Source organism: Ipomoea nil, unplaced genomic scaffold (genome assembly GCF_001879475.1).
Source record: "Ipomoea nil cultivar Tokyo-kokei standard unplaced genomic scaffold, Asagao_1.1 scaffold2279, whole genome shotgun sequence".
Lineage (NCBI taxonomy): Eukaryota > Viridiplantae > Streptophyta > Magnoliopsida > Solanales > Convolvulaceae > Ipomoea > Ipomoea nil.
Genome location: NW_017618707.1, coordinates 2924501 through 2951114, shown reverse-complemented (window position 1 = coordinate 2951114; position 26614 = coordinate 2924501). Strand labels below are relative to the sequence as shown.

General features: G+C 31.7%; 1 protein-coding gene across 2 annotated transcripts; it reads left to right on the top strand.

Moving 5' to 3' along the window:
- The first annotated feature begins 6847 nt into the window (after nucleotides 1-6847).
- On the top strand, nucleotides 6848-12725 carry LOC109150528 (ethylene receptor 1). 2 transcript variants are annotated; one of them, XM_019298460.1, is made up of 7 exons: nucleotides 6848-7012; nucleotides 8725-9671; nucleotides 10198-10566; nucleotides 10672-10938; nucleotides 11044-11171; nucleotides 11331-11528; nucleotides 11948-12725. In XM_019298460.1, the coding sequence occupies exons 2-7, from the start codon at nucleotides 8769-8771 to the stop codon at nucleotides 12294-12296; spliced, it is 2214 nt and encodes a 737-aa protein (XP_019154005.1). In that variant the 5' UTR covers nucleotides 6848-7012; nucleotides 8725-8768; the 3' UTR covers nucleotides 12297-12725. The 2 variants fall into 2 exon arrangements, with proteins under 2 accessions (XP_019154005.1, XP_019154004.1); XM_019298459.1 differs by having other exon boundaries at nucleotides 6849-7012; nucleotides 11939-12725.
- The last annotated feature ends 13889 nt before the right edge of the window (nucleotides 12726-26614 follow it).

Here is a 26614-nt window from a genome sequence, read left to right as displayed (position 1 = left end):
TCGAGGGACCATAGGTGGTATTTACTCAAAATATTGATGATGTTGAAAGGATTGAGAAAGGTATATACTTCTAACTACCATTTTGTATCTGTTTAAATGTTTAATTGTTTAAGTTTTAATTTCCATTTTGTATTTGTACTGCAGAGTTGTGCAGCACATCCAGCACTGGAATTGGAATGCCTACAATTGTTGTATGTTTACAGTTTCCATTAATTTATTTTGAAATCTGAATTTGTGATTACTTATTTGATTTCATGATAAATTTATGCCTCTGTATTAGTGTATCATGTATGTGTATCAATGATTCAAATCAATGTCCCTCATGAGGCTGGGAAGTTGAAACTGGAACTGGAAAGTGCTCATGGCTAGGTAACATTTTAAATGTTGCTGCCATTGAGCTCAGGTATCAGTATAAGTACTGACTAAATGTCTAAATGTGACTTCTGACTTCTGACTCACTATAATTATAACTGTATAACTGTTCATTATTGTGCAATGATGATGCTTCCACCATGTTCTCTGAATATATAGTATTGGGTTTGGTATGTTGCCTATGAAGTGTGGTGTATGCCATACTCATTGAGTAGTGTGCCCCCAATCCTAACTTGATATGGAAAAAAAGCTATCTGAGCACTCTTTTAGTCTTTTACAGTTTGTGTCAATCCTAACTTGAAATGTTTTGAACTTATTGTGTTTTTATGTGTTCACTTATCAGGAAGAAGAATAGAGTAATAGAGACATAGAGTACTCTATATTATATTAATCATATATTCATATATTACTTTTGGAGTTTGGGTCTTTTGGATTTCTGGCTTTCTTTTGCTCAATGCTGAATGCTGATGTGCTTATTGGAGACTGATGTTGTTGCATGCTTGCCTGCTTGCCTTGGAGTTTGGAGAAGATTGTTATATTTTGCTAATTTGCTATGAAGAATTAAAATTCTCATTACAAGTTTTAAATTTGTAACTTGTAAGTTGTAAGCTAATCTGCTGTAAATTTGTATGTTTTGAAGTTTCAGACTTTCAGTACTAGCTTCTAAGTTCTAACTTGTAATTTTGTTAATTTGATTATATGTTTACAGTTTTATAAGTTTACTTATGTTATGTTTGCTGTTAAGTAGTTAATAATTACGAGGTAGTGGCTTTTAGTACTTAAGTAGTTCATTAGTTAGGTGTTCCATGAATTGAATATTTGATTTGTACATTCTTATAAAACCGAATTACTAATCGGATATTCGACCGATCCGATCCCATCCGAAAATAAAAATAACCGAACGGATAAGTCAACAAAAAAAAAAACGGATAGGGTAGTCAAACTTGAAATCCGATATCCGACCGGGGGAGTATTTCCGGCATCCGAACCGTCCGATCCGTCCGACTGCACAGCCCTAATTGGTTGCATTGTAATAGATTCCGTGGGTTGAAAAAAATAGTTATGAACAAATATTGCATTGTAATAGAGTCAATAGTATTAAAGAAAAAAAAATGAATTCTCTTATGAGTGTTAAAACACAAGCAATGGCCAGTATGCATGGCAATGATTAAAAGGTCAATTTGACAATAGATGCCGAACAATTTGAAAAAGTAATTTTTTTAAATATTATTGACTCTGTTACAAGGTAATATCTGTTCTATACTTTTTCTAACTACTACAACCTAAATAGTCAATACTTCACCATCAAGGTTCGATCAATACCTCTACCTTACTATCGGGGTTCGATCTTGTGACCTTCCCTCAAGGGGAGTCACAGAGGTACCATTTGAGTACAAGATGTTTGGCTTGAAAAAGTAATTATATTTGTTGTCCTGACAACACAAGAGACTAAAGATATGTTTGAAAATCCGAAAAATAATTTCTAAAAATCATTTTTCGAATTTTCCGTATTTAGCAAAGGCTGAAAACTAAAACTAAAGTTAAAGGAAAACAACTTTTGGTCACAGGAAAATTGCCTTTGTTTTCCTATAAAATAATTTTTCCTCTTTTTTGTGAAAGTCGTTTTTCAGGATCAACATACTTGTTGGGCTTGTTTGGTTATCAGCGGCTAGCGGTTAGCGATAGCGGATTGTGTTAGTGGTTATCAAATAGCGGGTTGTATTAGCGGGTTTGACTAGCGGATTGTATTAGCGGTTTGTAAAAAATTGTTTGGTAAAATTAACTGTTTAGATTAGCGGTTAAGGTATAAAAAGACATATAAGGACATTGCTACAATAACTACAATAATAATACAAAATTATAATTATAATTATAATATATTATTATTATTATCATTATAATTATTATAATTATAGTTTTAGTTAATTTTGTTGTTGAAAAAAAAAAATACAATACAAAGGAGAGCCAAATCCCACATCGATGGGATAACACTGAGGGGCCTTGAGGCTCCTATATAAAAGGAGCCTCAAGGCACCTTAATTTATTCTTCCCATTCGATTCGATGTTATCTCACATTGAATGGGAAGAAGAAATCAACCTCAAGTCTCCTCAATAATTGAGGTAAAACATAGTTGAATTTTTTTATTAAATTAATTAATTAATTATTAAGGACGTTTTGGGAAAAGACCTTTCTTTTCTCAAAACGCCAAATCCAAACGCTGTTATTTGCATCGGTTGGGTTTTAGTGGTTCAGAACAAAAATGCTGTTCCAAATCGTTGTCTAACCAAACAAAAATTTTAGCGTTTTGACTAAGTAAAAACGTTAAAATTGGTAGATACACCAAAATCTTGGTGGATCCGCCATTAACCAAACAAGGCTAAAGTTCAATTTAATTGGTATTGGTAATTATGCATCATTCTTCCTCCTACAAATCATTTAACTCAAAAAAAAAAAAAAAAAAAAAAAAAAAAAAAAAAAAAGAAGACATGTTGTCCATATTAACCGTTGACATAGATGTTAAACTTTAATTATTTTATTTATTTATTTTTAATTAACCCACACCTCCCGTTGACATAGATGTTATACTTTAATTATTTTATTTATTTATTTTTAATTAACCCACACCTCCCCTTCCCTTCGTGGGCTAGAGATGAAGTGCACTTCATCTCCCATTACTAGAGACGAAGTTTGCACTTTGTTTCTAGCCGACGACGAAATGCAATTCATCTCTGGTTGGAGATGAAGTATGCATTTTGTCATTGGAGACGAAAGGGAGGGTGTTGGGTTTTATTTTATTTGTTAAATTTTAATATGTAAAATTAATTAAAAGATAAAAAATTATAAGTCAATCAACATATTTGTTTAGGTTATACGGAGTATAAGATAACTAATGTTATATTTGATTGGTAATATAAGATTCTCATGTTTGGTTCAGGTTATATAACTTTCTCAGGAAATGTTAAATAATATCCGCATTAAGTTTTTAGCTATTGGAAGAGAGTGTGAGATATCCTCTAATTTCTTATGTAATCTCACATTCCCTTGTCTTATTACTAATGTTGGACTTTGTATTTTTTTAATCAATTTATCTTATTATTGTTGTCTTATTTACATATCTTAGTTTTAAACCAAACACAAGAATCTAACATTCTCAACAATCTAACATTTCCTAAGGTAATCTAACATTCCGTGAACCAAATGCCCCCTAATGGTTAACCTGTAGAATAAATCAATTGTGATCCAATTACACGAATTTGGTTTGTTTAGGGAGCTAATTTTTTTTTTTTTTTTTTTTATAATTAGTGTAATACCCAACTATATTTTGGTGTGTAATTCAATGACTAATTTAACTCTTATTTTCTTCATTTGTTATAGCAGTGTTAAAATTGGATATGCTTTCTCCAAATTAGTTCTTCTGAAAAATAAGTTTCCCTCTTATAAAAAAACATGTCATCAAGTCATAGTACAAAGTTATTATGAGGTAACGTAATATATATTACACATTACTATTTTTATAACGTAGGTTTTTGGCATCGCCAAACTATTTATTTTCAAATTAAACTTGTTAATTTCTAGTTGAAAGTACAATTATTTTTTTTCATATTCTTTCCTTCAATTGTTTTCATTGAAAGCACCAAAAATTTATCTAAGTCTATTAACTTTTTTTTCTTTAATTTGAAAAAAAAAGTGTTTTCAACCAAAAAAAATTAAAAATTAAAGTACAAAATTAACAGATTTGGAACACAAATTATTAACAGAAAAGGGAGGAAAAAATTAACAAGATTGAAAATTGGGTCTTTCAAAAAAAAAAATAATAATAAAGTGAAAAAAAAATTGAATAAAAAAATTTGGTGACATCTTTATTTAGAATAACTTGTAGTATGACTTGAGGCATGACATATTTTTGGAAGATAGGAAAGTGGCTTGTGAAAAAGACAATTAGTTGTTGAAACTTGAAAGATAAGAGCCAATTTGGAAGAACAACCAATTTCATCATTGCTATAGCTATACAATGAAGATAAGAGAACGAGTGTAAGGATATATAATATTTTAAGGAATAAGGTCTAAATTCGCCACTGAACATAACATGAAAATGTAATTAGACCAATAAATTCAAAAAAAAAAAAAATACAATTACACCATTAAACACCTTAAATGTATACAATTTTCACAATTTCACTTGATAGCAGGTTATCACCCATTTCATCAGGTTGTCTGCTTACGTGAATGGTGAGTTGACATTTTAAATAATTTTTAATAATAAATTAAAAAAAATGCGGGTTTGCTGCCGGCCACCCGCTTCCCTGCCCCTCCTCCTCCTTCGTCTCCGGTTGTAGACGAAGAGAGATCTCTTCGTCTCTGGTTGGAGACGAAGAGATCTGCCTTCGTCTCCAACCGGAGACGAAGAGCCTGTCTTCATCTCCGACGGGAGACGAAGACAGGTCCTTCGTCTCACACCACCCCCTCCTTCGTCGCCGCCGGAGACGAAGGAGGGGGAAGGGGTGGCCGCCGATGTTTTTTTTTTTAAATTTTTTAATTTTTTTTTTTAAGTTTATCATTAAAAATTATTTAAAATGTCAACTCACCATCCACGTAAGCAGGCAACCTGCTATCAGGTGAAATTGCAAACATATGGGGGTGTTCAGTGACCTAATTACACTTTTTTTTTTCCTTCGATGGCCTAATTGTATTTTTAGGTTACGTTCGATGGCCAATTTGAACTTTATTCCATATTATAATAATCACTACCAATTTAACGCACCGTATGCAAATTCTCATGTCCAATATTAAAAAATAAAGTTGTAGATTGAAATTATTTGAATTATATATATATATATATATATATATATATATATAAAATTTGAAATAAATAATCTAACATTTTTTTTTATAGAATAATGTTTAAAGAAATGTCAAATGAATTAAAAGCAATTAATGCACTACACAATTGGTTCATGGAATGAATTTTGAGAGTGAGAATATTATTCCATAAGAAATAAAATATGCAATGAATAAAAATAGGAATTTCATTTCATTTTTTAGTTCGTTGAAGAAATAGAAATGCAATAAACATTCATAAGATAAAATTACCCTCAACACACACACGCATGTGTGTGTGATGTGTGATGATGATAGTTATCATGTTATGTGTCTATAGTTAACATGTTTTGTATCCTCTATTTATTTATATGCACATAAACAGTTAACTTCATGTACATAATATTTCAAACCTTGATCCATGATGTACATAATAGGGGTATTTATATATTTTTTTAAAATATTACATTTATATCCCTTAAACTAATCAAACATTGTACTAGATTGTACAATATTTCTACTCCATTAAAATCCATTCCATAAACCAAACGTGTTGTAAAATTTGAATTGTATTTATACTTGGAGCAAACGTACACCCCTTTTCAATGTGAGACAAATGTTATTTAAAAGTCTTTCCAATTCAAATGAGAACACTGTGAGAATCAATTTTTTCATTCACTATTATCAATTCTGAGCGTATAATATATCAAATTCATCTTCTTAACTAGCACAATTCTAATAAACTTTGATTCAACCCAAATCAAAAGTGGAACTCACTCAAAATTAAATTTGTAATTATACATTTAAAAATATTTAATTTGAATCATCATCTAATTTTCTGATTAAAATATTAAAATTTGTTTTTTTAGTACACCGTAACCTATGCTAATCTTGATTGAGATGAGATTTGAACCTGAAACATTCATTATGGAATATAGAAAGCACAATAATGCTTTCAAATTACAAAGTATTTGACAAACTTTGCTTTAAAAAAAACATTTTCTTGTAACTAAACCAAAGAACTTGTGGTCAGTGACTCTCCCAAATGGGAGCTAGGTCTCTTAGGTTCGAATCTCAGTGGGAATATTGACTCTTTGTGCTTCAATAGGTTTATAAACATATATTATATTGTAATAGAGTCAATAGTCCTTGATAAGAATGTTTAAGGAGAGATTACTTCAAACATAAGAAAATGTCTATATGTGCTCCCAACTTTTACTCCTACACACAAAATATTGATGTAGACACTTGTATTGCAATCCACATAAGAAAAATAGCTTATCAAAGCCCATCACATTAAAGATTAAAATTAGAGGAGTAGAATTTGAGAGTACATATAGTAGAACTCTGAAATATACCTCGATTACTAATTGGGTGAAAAGATGAGAAACAAAAAAAAAAAAAAAAAGAGGTAATATTTTAGCATAATCTTAAAAAGTAAGTTCGATAAGATGAATGATTAAATCCAAAACCAAAGGATAAGAGTTTTGACAAAACTTGATAGTGAGACCTTGAGGCGAGTAATATGAGCGCACCGTCACAGCGACAGGCGCTTGTGACTTGGATTGGAATTCTCAAAAAGGAAAAAGTGGAAATCATATTATATTATATAATATATATATTTATATTTTTATTCTATAAATAAATAAATATATAATTGAATACAGATTACCTGGACATCTTCCCTGTTTTGTCTAAAGCTTGCCTGAACCGAGTAAAAAAAAGCTGTGTTGTTGAGCTCCAAATTCCTCACAAAGTCAAGGCAATGGAAACTGCTTCTGCTAAAGTTGAAAGCTTTTGACGGATCCTCAGAGAAGTATGGTAAGTTAGCAAATCATTTGATTTAGTTCCTTTAGTTTCCTTTTCGTGTTCGACTGTGCTGTTATTGGATTTCTTCATCGGGATGGTATTTCCTGATCTGGGTGTGTAAACAAGTGAACTTTTCTTGGTTTTATGGTGTTCTTGCTGCAAATCTTTGTTGAATTCTTTAATATTTGTTTTTTCCTGTGATTGTTTGGGGCTGATTCTCTCGGGGAAGACCTGTTTAGGCGTTTAGCTGCTGTATTCTAGGGTTTTGGACTTTGGGATTTTTTTTTGGAAACTCGCATCTCCGGTTTAATTCTGTTCAATTGAATGGAAATCAAGTCAGAATTTAGCTGCTTTGTTTTTGAATTTAACAGGTACATAGAATTTTTGTTAAATCGCATCCAAGTAATTGAAATTATACATTTATTTTTTGTCAAATTTTCTTTACCTTTGATGGCTGCTAGTGCTTCTAAATAGTAAAATGTGGGGAGGGCTTTGCTTTTTTGTCAATGTCAGTTAAATTTCAAGAGTTTGAGTAAACCGTCATGATTTCTGAATTGGCCGTGAGGTGTGTGATTTCTTATGAAATGCGATTTTTTAAAGGGGAATGAACTATGTTGGAACATGGATAGGATTCTCAACTTATAGTCATAGTTGTTTAGCGTCATGGTTTTTGTATGTTAAACTCCTTTTTGTGGAGCAACTAATGATGTGAATACATTTTTTTTCTTTTTCTTATTATTAGTAGTGTAATGCACTAACGTGGGAAGACAACTTCCTTTTTATTTTTTTTACCACCATGCCTGCAAGTAACTTTTATATACAATTCCTACATAGTAGAGATTCTTAAACCTATGCTATAATTGGTTCTTAAAAACAATACATTTCAACATGGTGAGTTTCTATTGAATTGGGCGAGTAATTTTTCCCCCGCTAATTAACAGTGAATTGTATTGGGTAAAGAGCTTTTATTTAGGGAAAGTTGCACTTTTCGTCCCTAAGTTATAGGGTAATTGTAGGATTCGGTTTTACTTGTTGGTCGTGTTCACTTCTTGTCCCTAATTTATAACTGACATTGTGAATTTCGTCCTTTTTCTAATAGGTCGTCTCACTTCTCATCCCTAAGATATAGCTGACGTTGCAAGCTTCGTCCCTAATATTTTGTTGGAAAAAAGACAAAATTTGCAACTTCAGTTATAGCTTAGTGACGAGAAGTGAGCATGACCAACAAATATATGGACGAATCCTACTATTACCCTATAACTTAGGGACAAAAAGTGCAATTTCCCTTTTATTTATTTATTTGTTTCGCAATAACGTGAGCGTATACATTTATATTTGTGAACCTTTTTTATTTGCATTAACAGTAGGTGTTTTGAAATGATAGAATGGGGGATTCTCATGCTTATGTTAATGTTGTTTAACTTTGAATAGTTTGATAATTGATAGGTAAAATGTTGAGTTATGAAATGACCGTTGGATGTGTGTTTCATTTTGAAATTTGTTCTTTTTATCGGTTTGACAAATGTCAGATCACTAATAGGATTTGAGAACTCTCAGTTGTAATTGTTTGCAACGATAACTGCTCATAGAATCGATATTGTACGATTCTATTGTATTCCCTGTTTGTGCTGTGGGGGCTAGCTACTGTGTAATTTCGTTAGTTCATTGGTTAGTACTGATAACAAAATATCACTACTGAACTTATCTTCTGTGCTTTGCTGTAGGTGTGTTCATAAGAAAGTGTTGCAGCTGAGATTGAAAGTTTATAATGGAGTCTTGTAATTGCATTGACCCGCAATGGCCTGCCGACGAGTTACTGATGAAGTATCAGTATATATCAGATTTCTTCATCGCACTTGCTTATTTTTCCATCCCAGTTGAGTTGATATACTTTGTTAAGAAATCTGCAGTTTTTCCTTATAGATGGGTGCTTGTGCAGTTCGGTGCATTTATTATTCTTTGTGGAGCTACACACTTTATAAACTTATGGACATTTGGCATGCATACAAGAACAGTAGCTATAGTCATGACAACCGCAAAGCTATTGACTGCATTAGTTTCATGTGTGACTGCGCTCATGCTAGTGCACATTATACCTGATTTATTAAGTGTCAAAACTAGGGAACTGTTCTTAAAAAACAAGGCTGCAGAACTTGATCGAGAAATGGGCCTTATCCGCACACAAGAAGAGACAGGTAGACATGTTAGAATGCTTACTCATGAAATTAGAAGCACTCTTGATAGGCATACTATTTTAAAGACTACACTTGTGGAGTTGGGAAGGACGCTAGGTTTGGAAGAGTGTGCACTGTGGATGCCTACCCGTACTGGACTAGAGCTTCAGCTTTCATACACTCTTCGGCACCAAAATCCTGTTGGATTTACTGTACCAATTCACCTTCCTGTAATTAGTCAAGTATTCCATACGAATCGTGCGGTGAAAATATCGCCAAATTCTCCAGTAGCAAGGTTACGGCCTGCTGGGAAGTACTTGCCAGGCGAGGTGGTTGCCATCCGTGTCCCTCTTCTGCATCTCTCAAATTTCCAAATTAATGACTGGCCTGAACTTTCGACAAAACGCTATGCTTTGATGGTTTTGATGCTTCCTTCAGACAGCGCTAGACAATGGCATGTCCATGAGTTGGAGCTTGTTGAAGTTGTGGCTGATCAGGTTTGAAAGTTCTGCACATCTCTTGATTAGCTACAAATGAGCTTGAATTGCAATTTATTAGAACATTCTTTAATACAAAGTTCAATAGTTCCCCTCTTCAGCTAGAAAATTCCTCAAGCATACAAAGCTTTTCTGAACTCATTTTGTGTCGGGAAAATTGCACTTTTCATCCCTAAGCTATAGGGTAATTGTGGAATTCGTTCCTAATTGTTGGTCGTGCTCACTTTTCGTCCCTAAGCTATAATTGACGTTGCAAATTTCATCCTTTTACTAACAATACAATAGCGACGAAATTTGCAACATTAGTATAGCTTAGGGACGAAAAGTGAGCATGACCTGTTATTAAAAGGACGAAATTTGCAACGTCAATTATAGATTAGGGACGAAAAGTGAACACAACCAACAAATAGGGACGAATTCTACAATTGCCCTATAACTTAGGGACGAAAAGTGCAAATTTTCCTTTTGTGTCCTTTTTGGGTTCTGTTATGGGTGTTGACCTAACTTGCTGTCATTGTTGACCCAGGTTGCTGTTGCTCTCTCCCATGCTGCAATTTTAGAAGAGTCAATGAGGGCAAGGGATCTTCTTGTGGAGCAGAACATTGCCCTTGATCTGGCAAGAAGAGAAGCTGAAACAGCTGTTCGTGCTCGTAACGATTTCTTGGCTGTTATGAATCACGAGATGAGAACACCCATGCATGCAATAATAGCACTTTCTTCCTTATTACAAGAAACCAAGTTGACGCCTGAACAGCGTCTGATGGTGGAAACAATCCTCAAAAGCAGCAATCTTTTGGCAACACTCATCAATGATGTCTTGGATCTTTCAAGACTAGAGGATGGTAGCCTGCAACTCGAGATAGTCACTTTTAACCTTCACGCTCTCTTTTGGGAGGTAGGATTATTTGTTTTTTTCATCTATGGTTGCCTTGTTTTCTCCATTTTGCCCTTTACAGCTTTGGATGATTAAGAATGTGAGAATGCCTACTTATTACTGTAGGTCCATAATTTGATAAAGCCAATTGCCTCTGTGAAAAAGCTGTCTGTTACTCTAAGTTTGTCTCCAGATTTGCCCGAGTATGCCATTGGTGATGAAAAACGGCTAATGCAAGTTCTGTTGAATGTTGTTGGCAACGCTGTAAAATTCTCTAAAGAAGGCAGTGTATCGATTTCTGCTTTTGTTGCTAAATCGGAATTTTTAAGAGATCCTCAAGCTCCTGACTTCTTCCCAGTGATAACTGAAAATCAATTTTATTTACGTGTACAGGTCTGTAAATTAGGCATTTTTTCATTTGTGCCTATGTGCCATTACCAATCAAATTATTGATTTCATATATCTTGATTGTCTCACATCTGCTTTTCGTTTCTGCAGGTTAAAGATACAGGAGTGGGAATTAACCCTCTGGACATTCCCAAAATCTTTAGCAAATTTGCTCAAAACCAATCATTGTCTACTAAAAACTCTGGTGGTTCTGGGCTTGGCCTTGCTATTTGTAAGAGGTATGTTCTCCCAGTTTAGTTCAGCTTGCCCGTGATCTGTGTAAATAAAACACGTTTTTCTTTTCTATGGAATATGAAATGCAAATACACAAGGGTGCTCGACTTGAAATTATGATTGTTTTCTTTATCTGATATAATCTTTCGACTGTGCCATGACAGGTTCGTAAATCTTATGGAAGGACATATTTGGATTGAAAGTGAAGGTCTTGGCAAAGGAGCTACTGCTATTTTTATCGTCAAACTTGGAATTCCTGGACTCTCAAATGAATTGAATCCCACTCTTGTTCCCAAACTTCCAGCTAATCATATCCACACAATTTTTTTAGGACTCAAAGTTTTGCTTATGGATGATAATAGGTGAGTTACTGTATTATGACCTTTTTTCCGTTGATTTCATCTTCATTCATTCATACTGCAACATCCACTAGGCATCAAAACTATCAGTTTCTGCTTCTTTTTCAGCATGTCCTAGGGGGCTTTCTTGATACTGAATTGCTGAGAAGGATTGGAAAATGAAAACTTACACCTTATGAAATATAAAATAACTAGAATCTGTTCAACAACAAAAACCAAAAAGTTAAAACTAATGTGAAAATGAATTACTTTTCCAAAAGTACTATATAGTATATCACATGAACTGTATGGATACATGAAATACATGTGACTCATTTTGACGGATATCTTACTAGACAATTCTATTTGATTTACCCTGTAGCTTAATTGTCCAATAAGTTTGAATTTGATGGATATATTGATTATTGGGGCAGTATGAGCAGGACGGTGACCAAGGGACTGCTGGCACACCTCGGGTTTGATGTAACAACTGCGAATTCTGGAGACGAGTGCTTGAGAGCGGTTAACCATGAGCACAAGGTAGTAATTATAGATGTGAGCATGACAGGTGTAGATGGATACAAGCTCGCTAATCAGATACATGAAAAGTTCTCGAAACGTCACGAGAGGCCATTCATCGTGGGGCTTATAGGAACCACGGACCGAGTGATGAAAGAAAAATGCTTGAGGGCTGGTATGGATGGAGTAATACTAAAACCCGTTTCTGTGGAGAAAATGAGGAATGTTTTAACCGAGCTTTTTGAGCATGGCGTTGTCCTTGAAGCTCAGTAGGATAGGGTAAGGGTTGCGGGAGGACGAGGACGAGGAAGCGGTGTGTATATATGATTCAGCATTGCGGCAAAATGGCAAGCTGTCGATCCAGTTTACATACAAATGGTACTTATAGAAGTACAAATTTGTAGAATGATGATGTTGAGAAACCATGATGCATTTGTAGAGAACAATAATTTTTCTTCTGAGTAATTCTTGCAGTGTTTTGCATTTTATATCTGCTTCTCTCATCTTCAATATATATATGTATACTTCAAGACAGCCATGCTTGAAGATGTCAATGGAGTACCCTTCCAGGAAAGGAAACAAAGAGTTATTATCAGCATGTTTAGTTCTATGGAACAAGTCATCAATAGAATAGCATTTCTTGAAATAGACTTATTACATCAGCAAACTGGATAGTGGAGTAGAATAACAATTCTTAATCTATTTCATGCTTACTTTACTCTTTTGAACTTTCTATTCTTGAAATTATTGCATTGATTGCCGGACTAGTAGAGTTTTGAGTCAGATTGGTACATAAGAATAATACAAGTTTATAAAAATAATATTAATTGATCCATTATTACTAAATACGGAGTATATTATTCTCTATTTTTTGTTTGTATAAATAAAATTAATATATACCAAATTTCGTTAAAAATATCTGGATATCGTTTTAATATCTGGATAACAATTGGTGTATGTTGCTACTCGTGTGTGAGAGAATTCATAATAGTAGTTTTTTTTTTTTTTTTTTTCTGATTTTTGAAAAGTTTTTGCAGCTGTAATTAGGAAAGAGAAAATGGGAAAGAAGAAGAAAAAAAGAATACTGAAATTTAAAAAATTAAACAAAAAAAAAAAAAACGATTCTGAAAAGCAATAACGCACCCAGCAGTGGTTGCTCTTCACGTGCCACATGATTGCATATTTAAATAACAGTTTGTTAGGAATAAGTGTATTTAGATTTTGATGATACCAAACTCACTAGGAATGCCCTCTTTTTACTCTCGTTGTTTTACATCTTTCATATTAGACGAAAGTTGTTATAACTCACCATGTGATTCGTACTTAGTAGTAAATCTACACGAATTAGACCAGTCTTAGTTAACTAGAACTAGTTGAAGAAGAAAGAAGATCAAGAGAAGATCGAGAGATCAGCTAAGACCAAAGTCATGGAAGGGTCTATCTCTCGTGTATGAAGAACTCAACGAAAGATAAGGACAATCTTTCGTTATTATATGACCCGAGACCACAAGTCAAAGTCTGACTTGATTAGACAAGATTTATATGCTATCAGAAGCATGTTTGTCTAAGTCTCAGTGATGGGTAAATCATCCTAGACAAATGATGTCCTAGGAATGAAATTTCAAATATTAAGGAGTATTTAATGATTAGTACCTTTTCTGCACAAAATGACAAAATGGTTGGTTACTTTTTGAAGCCAACGGCTATACAGTATAGTCGCATTTAAGCCTCCTTACCTAGAGGTCTTTACACGCTGGTTAATAGGTTTGAAATTTTCATCTCCTTCAAACGGATGAATTTCTCACCCTATACATACTCATCTTCATCACTTGAAGAAGTTGTTGGTTTTTATCACTCTTTGCTATCTAAAAAGCTTTCAAACCGATCATCTTAAGCTTTCTAAACCAGCGTGTAGTTGTGAAGACTTATTTCCAAGAAGATCATCCACTCATCTAAGTCTTCATAACACCAAAGAAATCTTGTTGCTTTCTAAACGAAGATCAAGCTACTTCAAGCCAAGATTTCAAGTTGGAAAAAACATCAACATATTCCAACCCTCAACTCTGAAGAAGAAGTTGATAGAGACGGAGTAAACTCAAGGAGTTGAAAAACCTAGCAAGTTGTGGCCCGGCTTAGTGATTAAGGACGCAACTTGGCTTTGTTTGTACTAAGGAGTGATAGTGCAAATCCTTTCACGAGTTGTGAAAGAAGAGTGGAGTAGGCTTTGTTAACAGACGAACCACTATAAAAATCTCCTCTCTCTCTCTCTCTCTCGCTTATTACTTTCGTTCATATTATTTGCATTGCATATCATCCACAATCATCACTTCTTAATCTCTCTATAACGAAAGTGTGCAAAGAAATATTAAAGAACACATAAAATATCCGTTGTGCATTATTCTCTCATGTTTGTTTTTTAAATTCGAAAAGAGTCTATTCCCCTCCCCTCCCCCCCACCCCCCTAGACTCTCCTTAGACACTACTGGGACCAACACAGTTGAACCAACTTTTCTGAAAAAAAACCACATATCTTGCAGGAGGTGTTTTTTTTTTTTTTTTTTTTTTCCTCTTTGCTGATTCTCTCACCTCCACCTTAGATGCCTAACCTTAAAAACCGTGTAAAAACCCTCCATAATCTGCTTAGTATGGATGCTCTGATATTACTATTTTATAGAGGCCCACCAAAAGGCTTCAAGTTGGTCCACCATATTATGGCAATTTATATCGTGAACCAGGATTCACAATGCACTGTGGATCCTAGTCCAATACACAGAATTTGACTTCATAAGGTACAAAATTCATGTTCATAATACACAGAATTCATGTTTGTAATACACATACACATAAAACGATATAATGACCATGAATTTTGTGCATTATGAACATGAATTTTGTGTATTATGTATTCTCAGTTATATAATACACAGAACTCATGTTCATAATGCACGAATTTCATGTTCATAATACACAGAATTCATGTTCAGTATATCGTGTTTATGTGTATGCGTATTATGAACATAGATTCTATACATTATAAACATGAATTCTGTGCATTATGAACATGAATTCTGTGTATTGGATCAGGGTCCACATTGCACTGTGGACCCTGATCTATGATATAACGATTGCCACATTATTATTATTATTATTTATTTATTATAAAGAATTACTATTTTTTTTTTACTTTTTTTTTTTATATCTTTTTGATATTCTAAGACCTTGTTCGTATATATAAACACATTTTTATTACTATTATAATTTCCTAGGGACCTGAGCATATTTTGAGAAATTTTTTTTGGGTATTATTATTTGTTTACACTATTTAGATTATTTTATTGTTCACTATTAACTTTTTAAATCATTGGAGGATATGGCTGGGTAAGCTAGTATTTCTTGTAAACTGTCATCGGCCACCATCATTTAATAATAATAATAATAATAATAATAATCTTTATTTATGATATATTAAGAAGATGAGATGAGATTTTAGATACTGTGTTCTCTATCTTTCTTTAACGACATATTCATGGGAGCTGAGATATAATCTCATCATAAGAAATATTGATATGATCCAATGCACATGTCAGAGCTTTAGGTGATGTGTATGCTTCTTCTGATCATTAGCTTTTTTTAAAGGTTAATAAACCATTGTTTCCACGCATGATTTGGGTATACAGTATACTATTCTTAATTAGATTACAATCATGGTAGGTAAGGTTTTGTCTTTGAGGAACAAAATTGTTGATCGGGTTCTTGGTTTCATGTTGAAATTAATATAATCTCCGATGTAAACTTCTTATAAAAAAAATTACTTAAAAAAATCACGCTGCACAAATATTTAAATAACTCATGTTATGCAACAATGTTCTGATCTTATAAGAGTTGTTCTAAAAGAGGTTCGACTGAAACTCGTTTGAATTATTTTTATTTTGCGAAATGTGAATATTGAAACAATATCTTTTTTAAAAAATATTCAAATTTAAATCATTTAATAACCCTTACATAAATTTCAAAACTTAACATTGAAATGAATTGAACAATAATGTATTCCGTCTCATTAATGTGAAGTGTATATACTATATAGATTAGGGATACTTGATTACTAAAATAATTAACATTTGTCATATATATATTTAATTTAGCTTACTACTAATTGACAGAATAACAGAAAATTAAAGGTTTTGCATATGAATCATGTGTTTAGTAAAGTATTGATGCATGGCATTGGCAGCAACAAAATCATTAAATCAGGTTGATGTTGTGTTGCTCCAACTAAGATAATGATCACATGCCCACCATAAACGTTCAATGCTGGAGAAATTTATTTCTTTATTTTTCTCCTTCCAATATTTTCAAAAAAAAAAAAAAAAAAAAAAAATTCTCCTTACAATGATATGATGACACACATATTATTTTCCAATAAAATTACTTTTTAGTTTAATATATTCCAATAACAAAAGAATATAATCAGTCAGTACTGCAAAGTAATGTAATCTACCCTACACTATTTATTTATTTATTTTGGGTACTAAATAGACCATTGAACTATTTATGAAAGTGAAATTAACACATCAACTACAAAAGCTTTAATTATGCACTTGAACTCAAAAAAAAAAAAAAAAAAAAAAATACACTTTAAATCTTTTTATAGATTATTATCATCAAGTAACTGGTAAAAATTAACTGACTTGACATGGACATAAATCCTAAATGATAAGTTTAAAAAAAAAAATCCTAAATAATAATGTGTAATGTTGCAATGACAGCGCTATCTTTTTCCAGTTTGGAAGAAGATGCATCATCTTCTTCCAAATTAGAAGAAGGTAGACTCGCAATCTAGGAGAAGATTGCACCGTCTTCTTCTAGATTGGAACAAGATTGTACTGTCTTCTTCTGGACTGGAAGAAGATGGTGGAGCTGTCCATAGCAGCGTTTTATAAATTTATTTTTTTAATCGTCTTCTTCCAGATCTAGAAGAAAACGATTGAGCTGACATGCATGGTAGTTATTAATGGTTGTCATGGCAACATTTTTTTTAAGAAAAAGTTAATATCCAAAATCGTCCTCGACTATAGTGGTTTTTCTCAATTTCGTCCTAAACGATTTTGGTGACCTAATATCATCCCAGACTTTTGTGTTTTGCTCAATTTAGTCCCAGACTTTTGTGTTTTTGCTCAATTTAGTCCCTCATTTTTTATTCTATCCATTTGGTGTTAAATAAATAGACAATTCAGTAATTTTAATATTGGCATCTCTTTACTCATAAACATGTGAACTGCGAAATCCTCTTTTATTTTTACGAATTACTCCCGGAATTACTCCTAAAACTGCGAATATAAAATTAGATTTGCAGGTCCGGAAGCAATTTTGGGTGTAATTCGTACAAGAAAGAGGAATTTCGCACTTCACAAGTTGAAAGTAAAGAGAGATCAATTTGACATTACTGAATTGTCCATTTATTTAACACCAATTTGACGGAATAACAAATGGAGGACTAAATTAAGCGAAACACAAAAGTCTGGGACGGTATTAGGTCACCAAAGTCGTTTAGGACGAAATTGAGAAAAACCACTATAGTCGAGGACGATTTTGTGTATTAACTCTTTTTTTTTAATTATAGTTTTCATAAATAATAATAATAATAATAATAATAATAATAATAATAATAATAATAATAATAATAATAATAATAATAATAATAATAATAATAATAATAATAATAATAATAACAACAACAACAACTTAAATTAATAGGGACAAAGGTCAAATAGATTATAATAATAATAATAATAATAATAATAATAATAATAATAATAATAATAATAATAACAACAACAACAACAACTTAAATTAATAGGGACAAAGGTCAAATAGAAATTGAATTATTATTATTATTATTATTATTATTATTATTATTATTATTATTATTATTATTATTATTATTATACTCTACATAACATAAATAATTTCACTTTTACTCTCTCTCAATTATTAACTATTATGGAATTTAGTCACCCATTTTAATTTTAATTAATTGTTTATCATGTTATAAATCTAGGGATGGCAATTTCAATCCGCCCCGGATATTCACCTGAATCTACTCTGTATGGGTCGAATTTTTGTGGGTGACAGTGGGTGCCTGGGTGGTGGGTCGGGTGGGTTTAAAAAAAAAAAAAAAAAGTAAATCCGTGGTGGGTTGAGTTGGATTCGAGTTCTATGTATAAAACTCGCCTAGAACCCCACCCGACCCACCATATGTAGTTATTTATAAAAGTTTTTATAACTTTGTGTAATTTCTTACTATTTTTATATTTAATTACTAAGTTTATTTTTAAAAATTAACAATTTAATAATTTCTATTATTTTATGTTTTAGTATAACTAATGAATTTTATTATTTTATTATGTGTAAATAACTTAAATATTATTTTTTGAAAAATAATAATAATAAGATAATAAGTGGTGGGTACCCGTACTGGGTACCCGCACCCGGTGGGGGTGGATTTTGAAAAAGTCCACCCGGTGCGGGTTGGTGGTGGATATGGGTGGAGAAAATATAAGGTGGGTCGGGTGATAGATGTAACCCTCCTCGATCCACCCCGACCCATTGCCATCACTATATAAATCTAGCTAGTCCTTCTAGTTGTGTGCATGTGTTTGTGTTTATATAGGATTGAGATCGAATGAGAATTACCCCTCATGTGAGAATTGCGAATTACCTGTTGTGCATCTTGTAATGTTTGATTGTGCATTCACTGATAATTAATTGCACATTTATGTAATTACTTTTATAATTATGATTGTGAATCTTTTAATGCCTAACTGTGCATTTTTTTTTTTAATTTTCAAGTTTATCAACTTCCATTTCAAAAAATTGAGGGATTAGATTAATTATATTTACATATATCAAAGAACTAGATTTACACAATTAAGAGACCACACTAACTGAAATTGAAATTGAAGGACTGAATTGCACAATGTACAACAATTGAAAAACTAAAAATGCAATTATTCCCTACATAAAAAATAGCACACTTATTAAAAATAGAAAGTGACAAATAATCTTGTAGTTATATGAGGAGTTTGGCTAAACGTCATGCTACTCCCTTTACAAATATTAGGGTGTGTTTTGTTCCCACAAATGAATTTGAATTGGAATGAGAATCAAATACTTGATATTGGTAATGATAATGAGTTTTAGTGAAAGTATTTTGCATGTTTGGTGGTAGGATAGAATTGAAATGATTATCAATATTGATGTTTGGTTATGTATGACCCTATAATGGGAATAAAGGTTATAAAAATACAAAAAAAAAAAAAAATTTAAAGCAATTGATCTTAATATAATGACATCCAAAGCACTAATATGAACAAAAAAAATCAATACAAAAATCTAAAAGCACTAATCCAAACTTAAAAATTAGATTGCCAATAAGATGAAATGATATCGGTTTGTAATTAGGGAATACAGTTTTTTATTGAAGGAGTATTTCTTGTTTGTAAGTCCATGAACCAAACACACCCTTACTATTATGCAGTAAGCTCGAACTCACAACCTCCCATATGGGAGTCCAACCCAAGTGCCATCTGTGCACAAGGTGCTTGGCGATCACAAGTTTCTTAGTTAAGATGAAAGAGATTTCTAATGGGAGAGGTGATCGAATGAGTGTGGAGCATGATTCTCGTACATGAATAGTTAAAAGTTCAATTCTAATCAACATTCTCTCGAAGTTGAACTTGTCGCATAGGATCTCTCTAGTGCGATTGAACTCGCGAGGTTTACCTAGTGCATACCATTGGACTTACGTCATCTCATCCACACCCCTAAATTGATATATATATATATATATATATATATATATATATATATATATATATATATATATATATATATATATATATATATATATATATATATATATATATATATATATATATTGCACGTATTTGACTATTGCGTAAACTTGTTATTCACACATTTTGGTCTCAATCAGTACACATGCAATTAATAAAAATAAAGAATTTCTATTTTTTAATTAAAGTCATGTCAAGTAGCATTTTTCTTGGCAAAATAGTTAGTATCAAATGTAACTTTTTAATTTTAGTAAATAACATCATAACATTTTTTTAGGGTGATAGGACATGTGCTTAATTACATTGCGATCGATGGTGAATCGAACATGCATATAATGAATGTATATAAAATTTTTTTGTAAGATTTCTTATAAATCACGTAATTTGACACAAATTAAATTTAATACAAATTAAACACTTAGAGCAATTATCATTTTCCTTTTACTGTCACTATCAAGTATTCATCAATAGCTACACGAAAAATCAATATTGCATTGATGGAAATGATGAAATCACGTACCCTCCTCATTTACTGTCACTATCAAGTATTCATCAATAATAGCTACACGAAAAATCAATATTGCATTGATGGAAATTACGTGAAATTATAATATTTTATTTACAGAAGTGTCAACTCTACTGCTCGCTCAATTAACTCCTTTTTCTAAAATAAAATCTAATATATCACATTTACTTTTGAAATTGTGTATTCTCTTAACATTTTTTCCAAGTTTTCATTAAGTAACCATTCCATAATGTTAACATGAAATTTAAATAAAAATAATTTGATGACTTGTTTCATTATTGATTCATTTAAACCTAGATCGAGAAAATTGACTCTCTCCCTCCTCATCTTTGATCACCACTATCATCACGATTGCCGATCTGAAAACAAAATTAGGAGCTTCTCTTGACTTTGCACTACCATTTAGGCTCTCCCTTGTGTGCTCGTGAAAGGTTGGCGAGTGATAGCACTATATATTGACACTCTGCACATCCAAAATGAACATAATATTTGCGTTCATTGGCTGTCCAGTTCAAAGTTTCCTGACAAATTTGGTTTCAAACACCTCGTAGATTATAGGACATTTTACAGTTGGTACACGCCCAACCAATTCAAGGCAACTGAAGCAAACAAGAGAAATGAAATTTCAAATTGTGACTAGCAGTGCAAGGCCATGAATAGGTACGTTCTATATCCGAGCATGTTTAGGAATTAGGCGGCGAAGAGTTTTAGGAGAGATGCCCGCGAGCTCTACAGTAAAACATGAAAGGGCATGGTAATAGGCATATAAATATTCTTCACTTTCAGTGTTTTGTTTTTTTCCCTATATTATATTCTTCAAATATAAAAAGGAAAAAAGAAAGCAACTTGGAGAGTTATAAAAAGGAAAAAGAAAGCAACTTGGAGAATTGTAATAATAATAGTAATAGTAATAGAACAAAGCCATGAAACTTATAAAACTCCATCTTTTCAACTTGAACAAAAGCTCTAATTTTCTATTTTTTGAAAAAAAAAATTCCATTTTACTGACACTTTAGAATTGAAGGTTTTTTTTTTTTTTGAAAAGCATATCTTAATAGAATTAAAATTAATTGATAATTTTTTTTTTTTTACAAAATACTAAATATTGATGTAGAAAAATAATATTTTTTCCATTAAAATCACTCTCTAATCTATAATAATATTGATTATTGAAAAAGAAAACTATTTATATATTTTCATTAGTTACATAAGAAGTGATTGATCACATCACTAGTTAATAAAAAGTTCACAACCTCTTATATTGGTTTGTGCATGGCCTCATATCATGTCAATTTTGGATAAAGCTTAATTTTAATCAATTTAGACCTCAATAAACATAATTTCTATTATAAGATTAGTCATCCTTCCAGATAATCTGTCTGGTCGAGGTGTGGGGAACCCTTAGGGTGGGGGTTCAATCTTTTGGAAAGTATTATAAGATTAGTGACAAGAACTTGGTGTATATTGGCTAGATTTGTTGTTTTATTATAGTAAAAGTATAGACACTTCAAGAAATTTTTATTATGCCATACATTACGATATATACTATATGTTTAATACGTGAAGTTATATCACATACTCTTTAATGTAGTCAATAAAAGATAATATAACTTCATCAACCACAAAATGCACTCAATATCGTAATATTTTTTTTTTTTAGATATCTAATGTTAATCCTCAAAATTTAATAAGTTAAAAGTTACTACACAACTTTTGGCTTTCGATTTACGGAAAAATTCGTAGTCACTATCTAAAGGTACTTCTGAGTAAAGTTTGTCTTATAATCTTAATTGTCAAATGACTATATAAAGAGGTAAACCAGTTTATATTGTCCATAGTTGACCAGTTCAAATCGAGAAAACCAATATGCATTTTTCATAGAGTGTTAAACTAAAACCTTAAAATTACTAAATCAATTGTCTCACTAACTCGATTGAGGTAGCACACCATTTAAGCCCTTACCCTATCAAAAAGTGAGAAGGGAATATAAATTCAACATCACTATTTATTGTCTCCTTGAAATAACATTATTTCATACTTGAATTGTCTCATGCTCCCCATTATCACCTTATCCAAAAATTGAACCAAATGAACTTTTTCTTCCAATTACACAAATATGGCTCTCCATAAATAGAAAACAATCATCATTGCCTCCACTATGCAGTGGCACAAATGTAAAAACACGTGAGTTCTAGAATCTAGATACTGACACAAAACTTTAATACATACGGGGTATCAAAGAATAGAAAGAAAATAAAATCAAATAAACTATTATTTTTTATTATTAAATTAGTTGTAAATTTAGACTTTCTATTAATTGAGACATCAAATTTCACTTGTATTTAAGGTTTTATGAGTGCACATTTGTAATCTCCAATCTATTCCCCATTTTTTTTTTATAGAACTTCAAGATACAAATGGATCGTAGTTTAACATTTTACTATAAAACAGGCGTTCACTGACATACCTTTTCAGCGTATCAATTTTTTCGGTAACTAGTAACGTTTAACAACGTGCATGCAGTGATTGAATTCTAGAAAGAAAAAAAAAAAAGAACCTGACATAATACAAAATACGTCATTAGTTATTAAAAAAAACAATAAATGTAATTTTGATATTGAAAAAAAAGTTTGACAAATCAATTTGTTTAAAACATTTTAATATTTATTTATTTAAATGGGTGAGAAAGTGATAAATTCCGGTGTAGTTTTTTACATTTCCTCTAGTCAATAGGTATCGATATCTTTTTTCAACAAAAATTGGTATATAAGAAAATACTAATATTTTCTCACAAAATTTCAAATTATCGATGTAATATTTTCTAACATCGTCAAAACGTCAATAAGTATGTCGATAATGTCATTAGTGACAAAAAATCAAGTTTAGAACGTATTTTAGTATGTCGGTGATAAGTTGATTTTTGGTAATGTTTTAATTTATTAGTTGAATGATTGAATTTATAACTTATTGAATAATTAACGATCATATACCAGGACTATGTGGTCCAATGGTACCTGGGTTGGACTTCCATTAGGAAGGTTGTGAGTTCAAGCCTCAGTGGAGGCGTTATTAGCTCTTTGTGTTTCAGTAGATTGAGAAAGTATATGAACATACATACTACAATGTAATAGAGCTAGTAGCATTCAAAAAAAAAAAAAAAACGATCATATTTATAGAAGTTGAAGAAGAGGGACTAGATTTAGAATTTAGAAAGAATAGAAGTAATAAAAATGTAATTTTTTCCTTTTATTAGACTACATTTAATTTGGTCTTTCGTCCTTTTCCTATCATGAACTTGACTATTTGTTGAGCATTTAATTCAATTTACTTTAACTGTTATTTAGTTTCCATTAATGATTATTATGTAATCTAGTGTGTGTATACACACACACATGTTATACTGTATTCACAATTTCTAACCAATGTAATTTTTTGCTTTTATTAGACTACATTTAACTTACTAGGACTATATGGTCCAATGGTACCCGGGTTGGACTTCCATTTGGAAGGTTGTGAGTTTGAGCCTCAGTGGAGGCGTTACTAACTCATTGTGTTTTAGTAGGTTGAGAAAATATATGAACAGATACTACAATCTAATAGAGCTAGTAGCATTCAAAAAATGGTCCTTTTCCTAACATGAACTTGACTATTTATTGAGCATTTAATTCAATTTACTTTAACTGTTATTTAGTTTCCATTAATGATTATTATGTAATCTAGTGTGTGTATACACACACACATGTTATACTGTATTCACAATTTCTAACCCAAAAAAAAAAAAAAAAAAAAAAAAAAAAAAAAAAAAAAAAAAGATGAAAGAGAATGCTCTCATTTGATATTATTTAACCCTGATATGGTGTTGTACTCCTAAAAAATTAAATAATTATATTTGGATATAGTTATAACTCCATAATCCAAAAGTACAACTATACGGGGAAAAGATACAACAACTTTAATTAAAATATTATTCGCATGAACAGCTCAGTTGGTCACATGGGTGAAGTTTAGAAACAATGACCTCTGTGTTTAGCTAAATTATCATGATTTACATCCTTCTAGATGCTTTGCCGGGCCTGGGGGGGGGGGGGGGTGCTTGATTAGGGATTCAACCTTTACATGGCGTTTGATTGGAGAGAATTTAAATTCCATTCCCACTTAATTCCCACCTAATTTCAAAGGCCATTAAATTCCTTAGTTTGGTTGGAAGGAATTGCAATTCCCTCATTTTCATGGAATTAAAATCTCATGCTCCCCTTGAGATTTTAATTCCATAGATTTTAGGAAGAAAAAAAGATAATGATGAGACAAAATTATTCCTCCCCTTTTTTAACATAAGATTGATGTCTGACAATAACAATGAGCATTTTGGACTTTATACTACTTATTCCCTTTCAATTCCAATGTATACCAAACATTGGAATTGAAATTCCCAATCATTTTATTCCTGTAAACCAAACACTTGAATTTAAACTCCCACTTTGTTCTCAATAATTCATCTCTCATGAAATTGCAATTCCTTTCTCACGTAATTTCCTCCCTCCAACCAAACGGCTCGTTAGGGAACAACTTTAATTAAAATATTTTCTTTTTGGTGTAGAATTTATTTTTCATTAAATGTTAAACTTAATTGACCACATTTATTTCAAACAAAAACAAAAAGTACATGTCACTTATCATTTGAATAAATACTAGTTTTTGTCTTTTAAATTATAATAACTAGTATGATACTAGTATGATATTCGTGCGATGCACGGGATGAATATTGTTCATTTTATTGTGTAATTATATGAAAATTTTAAGAGATGATGTAATATATAAAAAGTTGGAATAGAAATATAAAATGGAAAATAGACACAATAAAGAAATTGCTTTAACATACAATATAGAAAAATAAGAGTGACAAAATTACAAATTATTGAAAACTTCGTGGTATACCATGTTGGTTGCTGATGTAATAGAGGAACTTGAGTTCTTGGCAATCAATATTTTAAGACCATCTGGGTTGTTAACTCGATAAGCAGCCACGTACAACTGATCATGCACAAAAACTGGTTTTTTAAGTAACAATCCTACGTGTGACAATGTTTGACCTTGACTTTTGTTAATAGTCATTGCATATGATAACATCAATGAGAATTGTCTTCGTTAAAACTTGAATGGCAACCTGGTATCAGATGGTGACATTGACATTCTGGGGATCAACACTTTTGTTCCTTTGTTAGCATCATCTATTAACTCAGCTTCAATTACACGGTCTGCTAACTTGGTGATTACCAACCGCGTACCATTACACAATCCAACTGAATGATCAACATTTCTTAACAACATGACTGGTGAGCCAATTTTTAAAGTTAATGAATGGTTTGGTACACCTGAAGCTCTAATACCGTTCAAAATTCCGGTGTGTGTACATCACCCAGTATTCCAATGTCTGCATTGGCTTTGCACACTGTGTCACAACTAAAATATGTTCTACTTTCAGCCGTATGCAACACTCTCATATGTTGTACATTTTTGCACGACAAAACTAAATGAGTAAAACAACTAGATTAGGGTTGTCATAGTTGACATGCTGTAATAGTTGATCAACATATTGCTCCAAAAATGTGCAATGTAAACGTCTCTCTCTGAAAAGAGAAAAAAAAAAAAAGAGATTGTTATAAGGCGTACACACATTAGGAAACACATATAATCCATGATTAAGTGTAAAGTTGATTGATATAACATGACTTACTCATGATCCTGAAGAACAAAGTGGATGAACTTGGTTTCTCTTCCATTAATTATGGTTGTACATGGAGATTCAATCGAGACAACAGAACCAACCAAATCTATAGAGATTTATCATCATAACAATAACTACTATTATATATATATATATATATATATATATATATATATATATATATATATATATATATATATATATTACTTGAAATGATAAACAAAATGAGGACCGTAAATAAGTATTACCAAATAGTTCGGAAGTATTAATTTGGGTAGGACCAAGTTGATCGAAAGCTTTCAACATGTATGTCATGTTTGGAAAGTCGTTGTTATACTGAAAGACTTTTGTAGAATGCATGAACAGGATCTTGTATTTGTGGTGCGTAGTTTTGTATCTCATGTCATTTGTTGCAACGATACAGTTTTTAATGGAGTACAAATGACCCTCAAAAAGGATTTTTATTTTTAAATTCATCAACTTGAGC

Bases quoted from the DNA above. Each gene is read 5' to 3' on its own strand.
- LOC109150528 (XM_019298459.1), top strand. From the start codon at position 8,769: ATGGAGTCTTGTAATTGCATTGACCCGCAATGGCCTGCCGACGAGTTA. The intron at 9,672-10,197 runs GTTTGAAAGTTC...TTGTTGACCCAG, and splicing joins TTGAAGTTGTGGCTGATCAG to GTTGCTGTTGCTCTCTCCCA. The intron at 10,939-11,043 runs GTCTGTAAATTA...TCGTTTCTGCAG, and splicing joins AATTTTATTTACGTGTACAG to GTTAAAGATACAGGAGTGGG.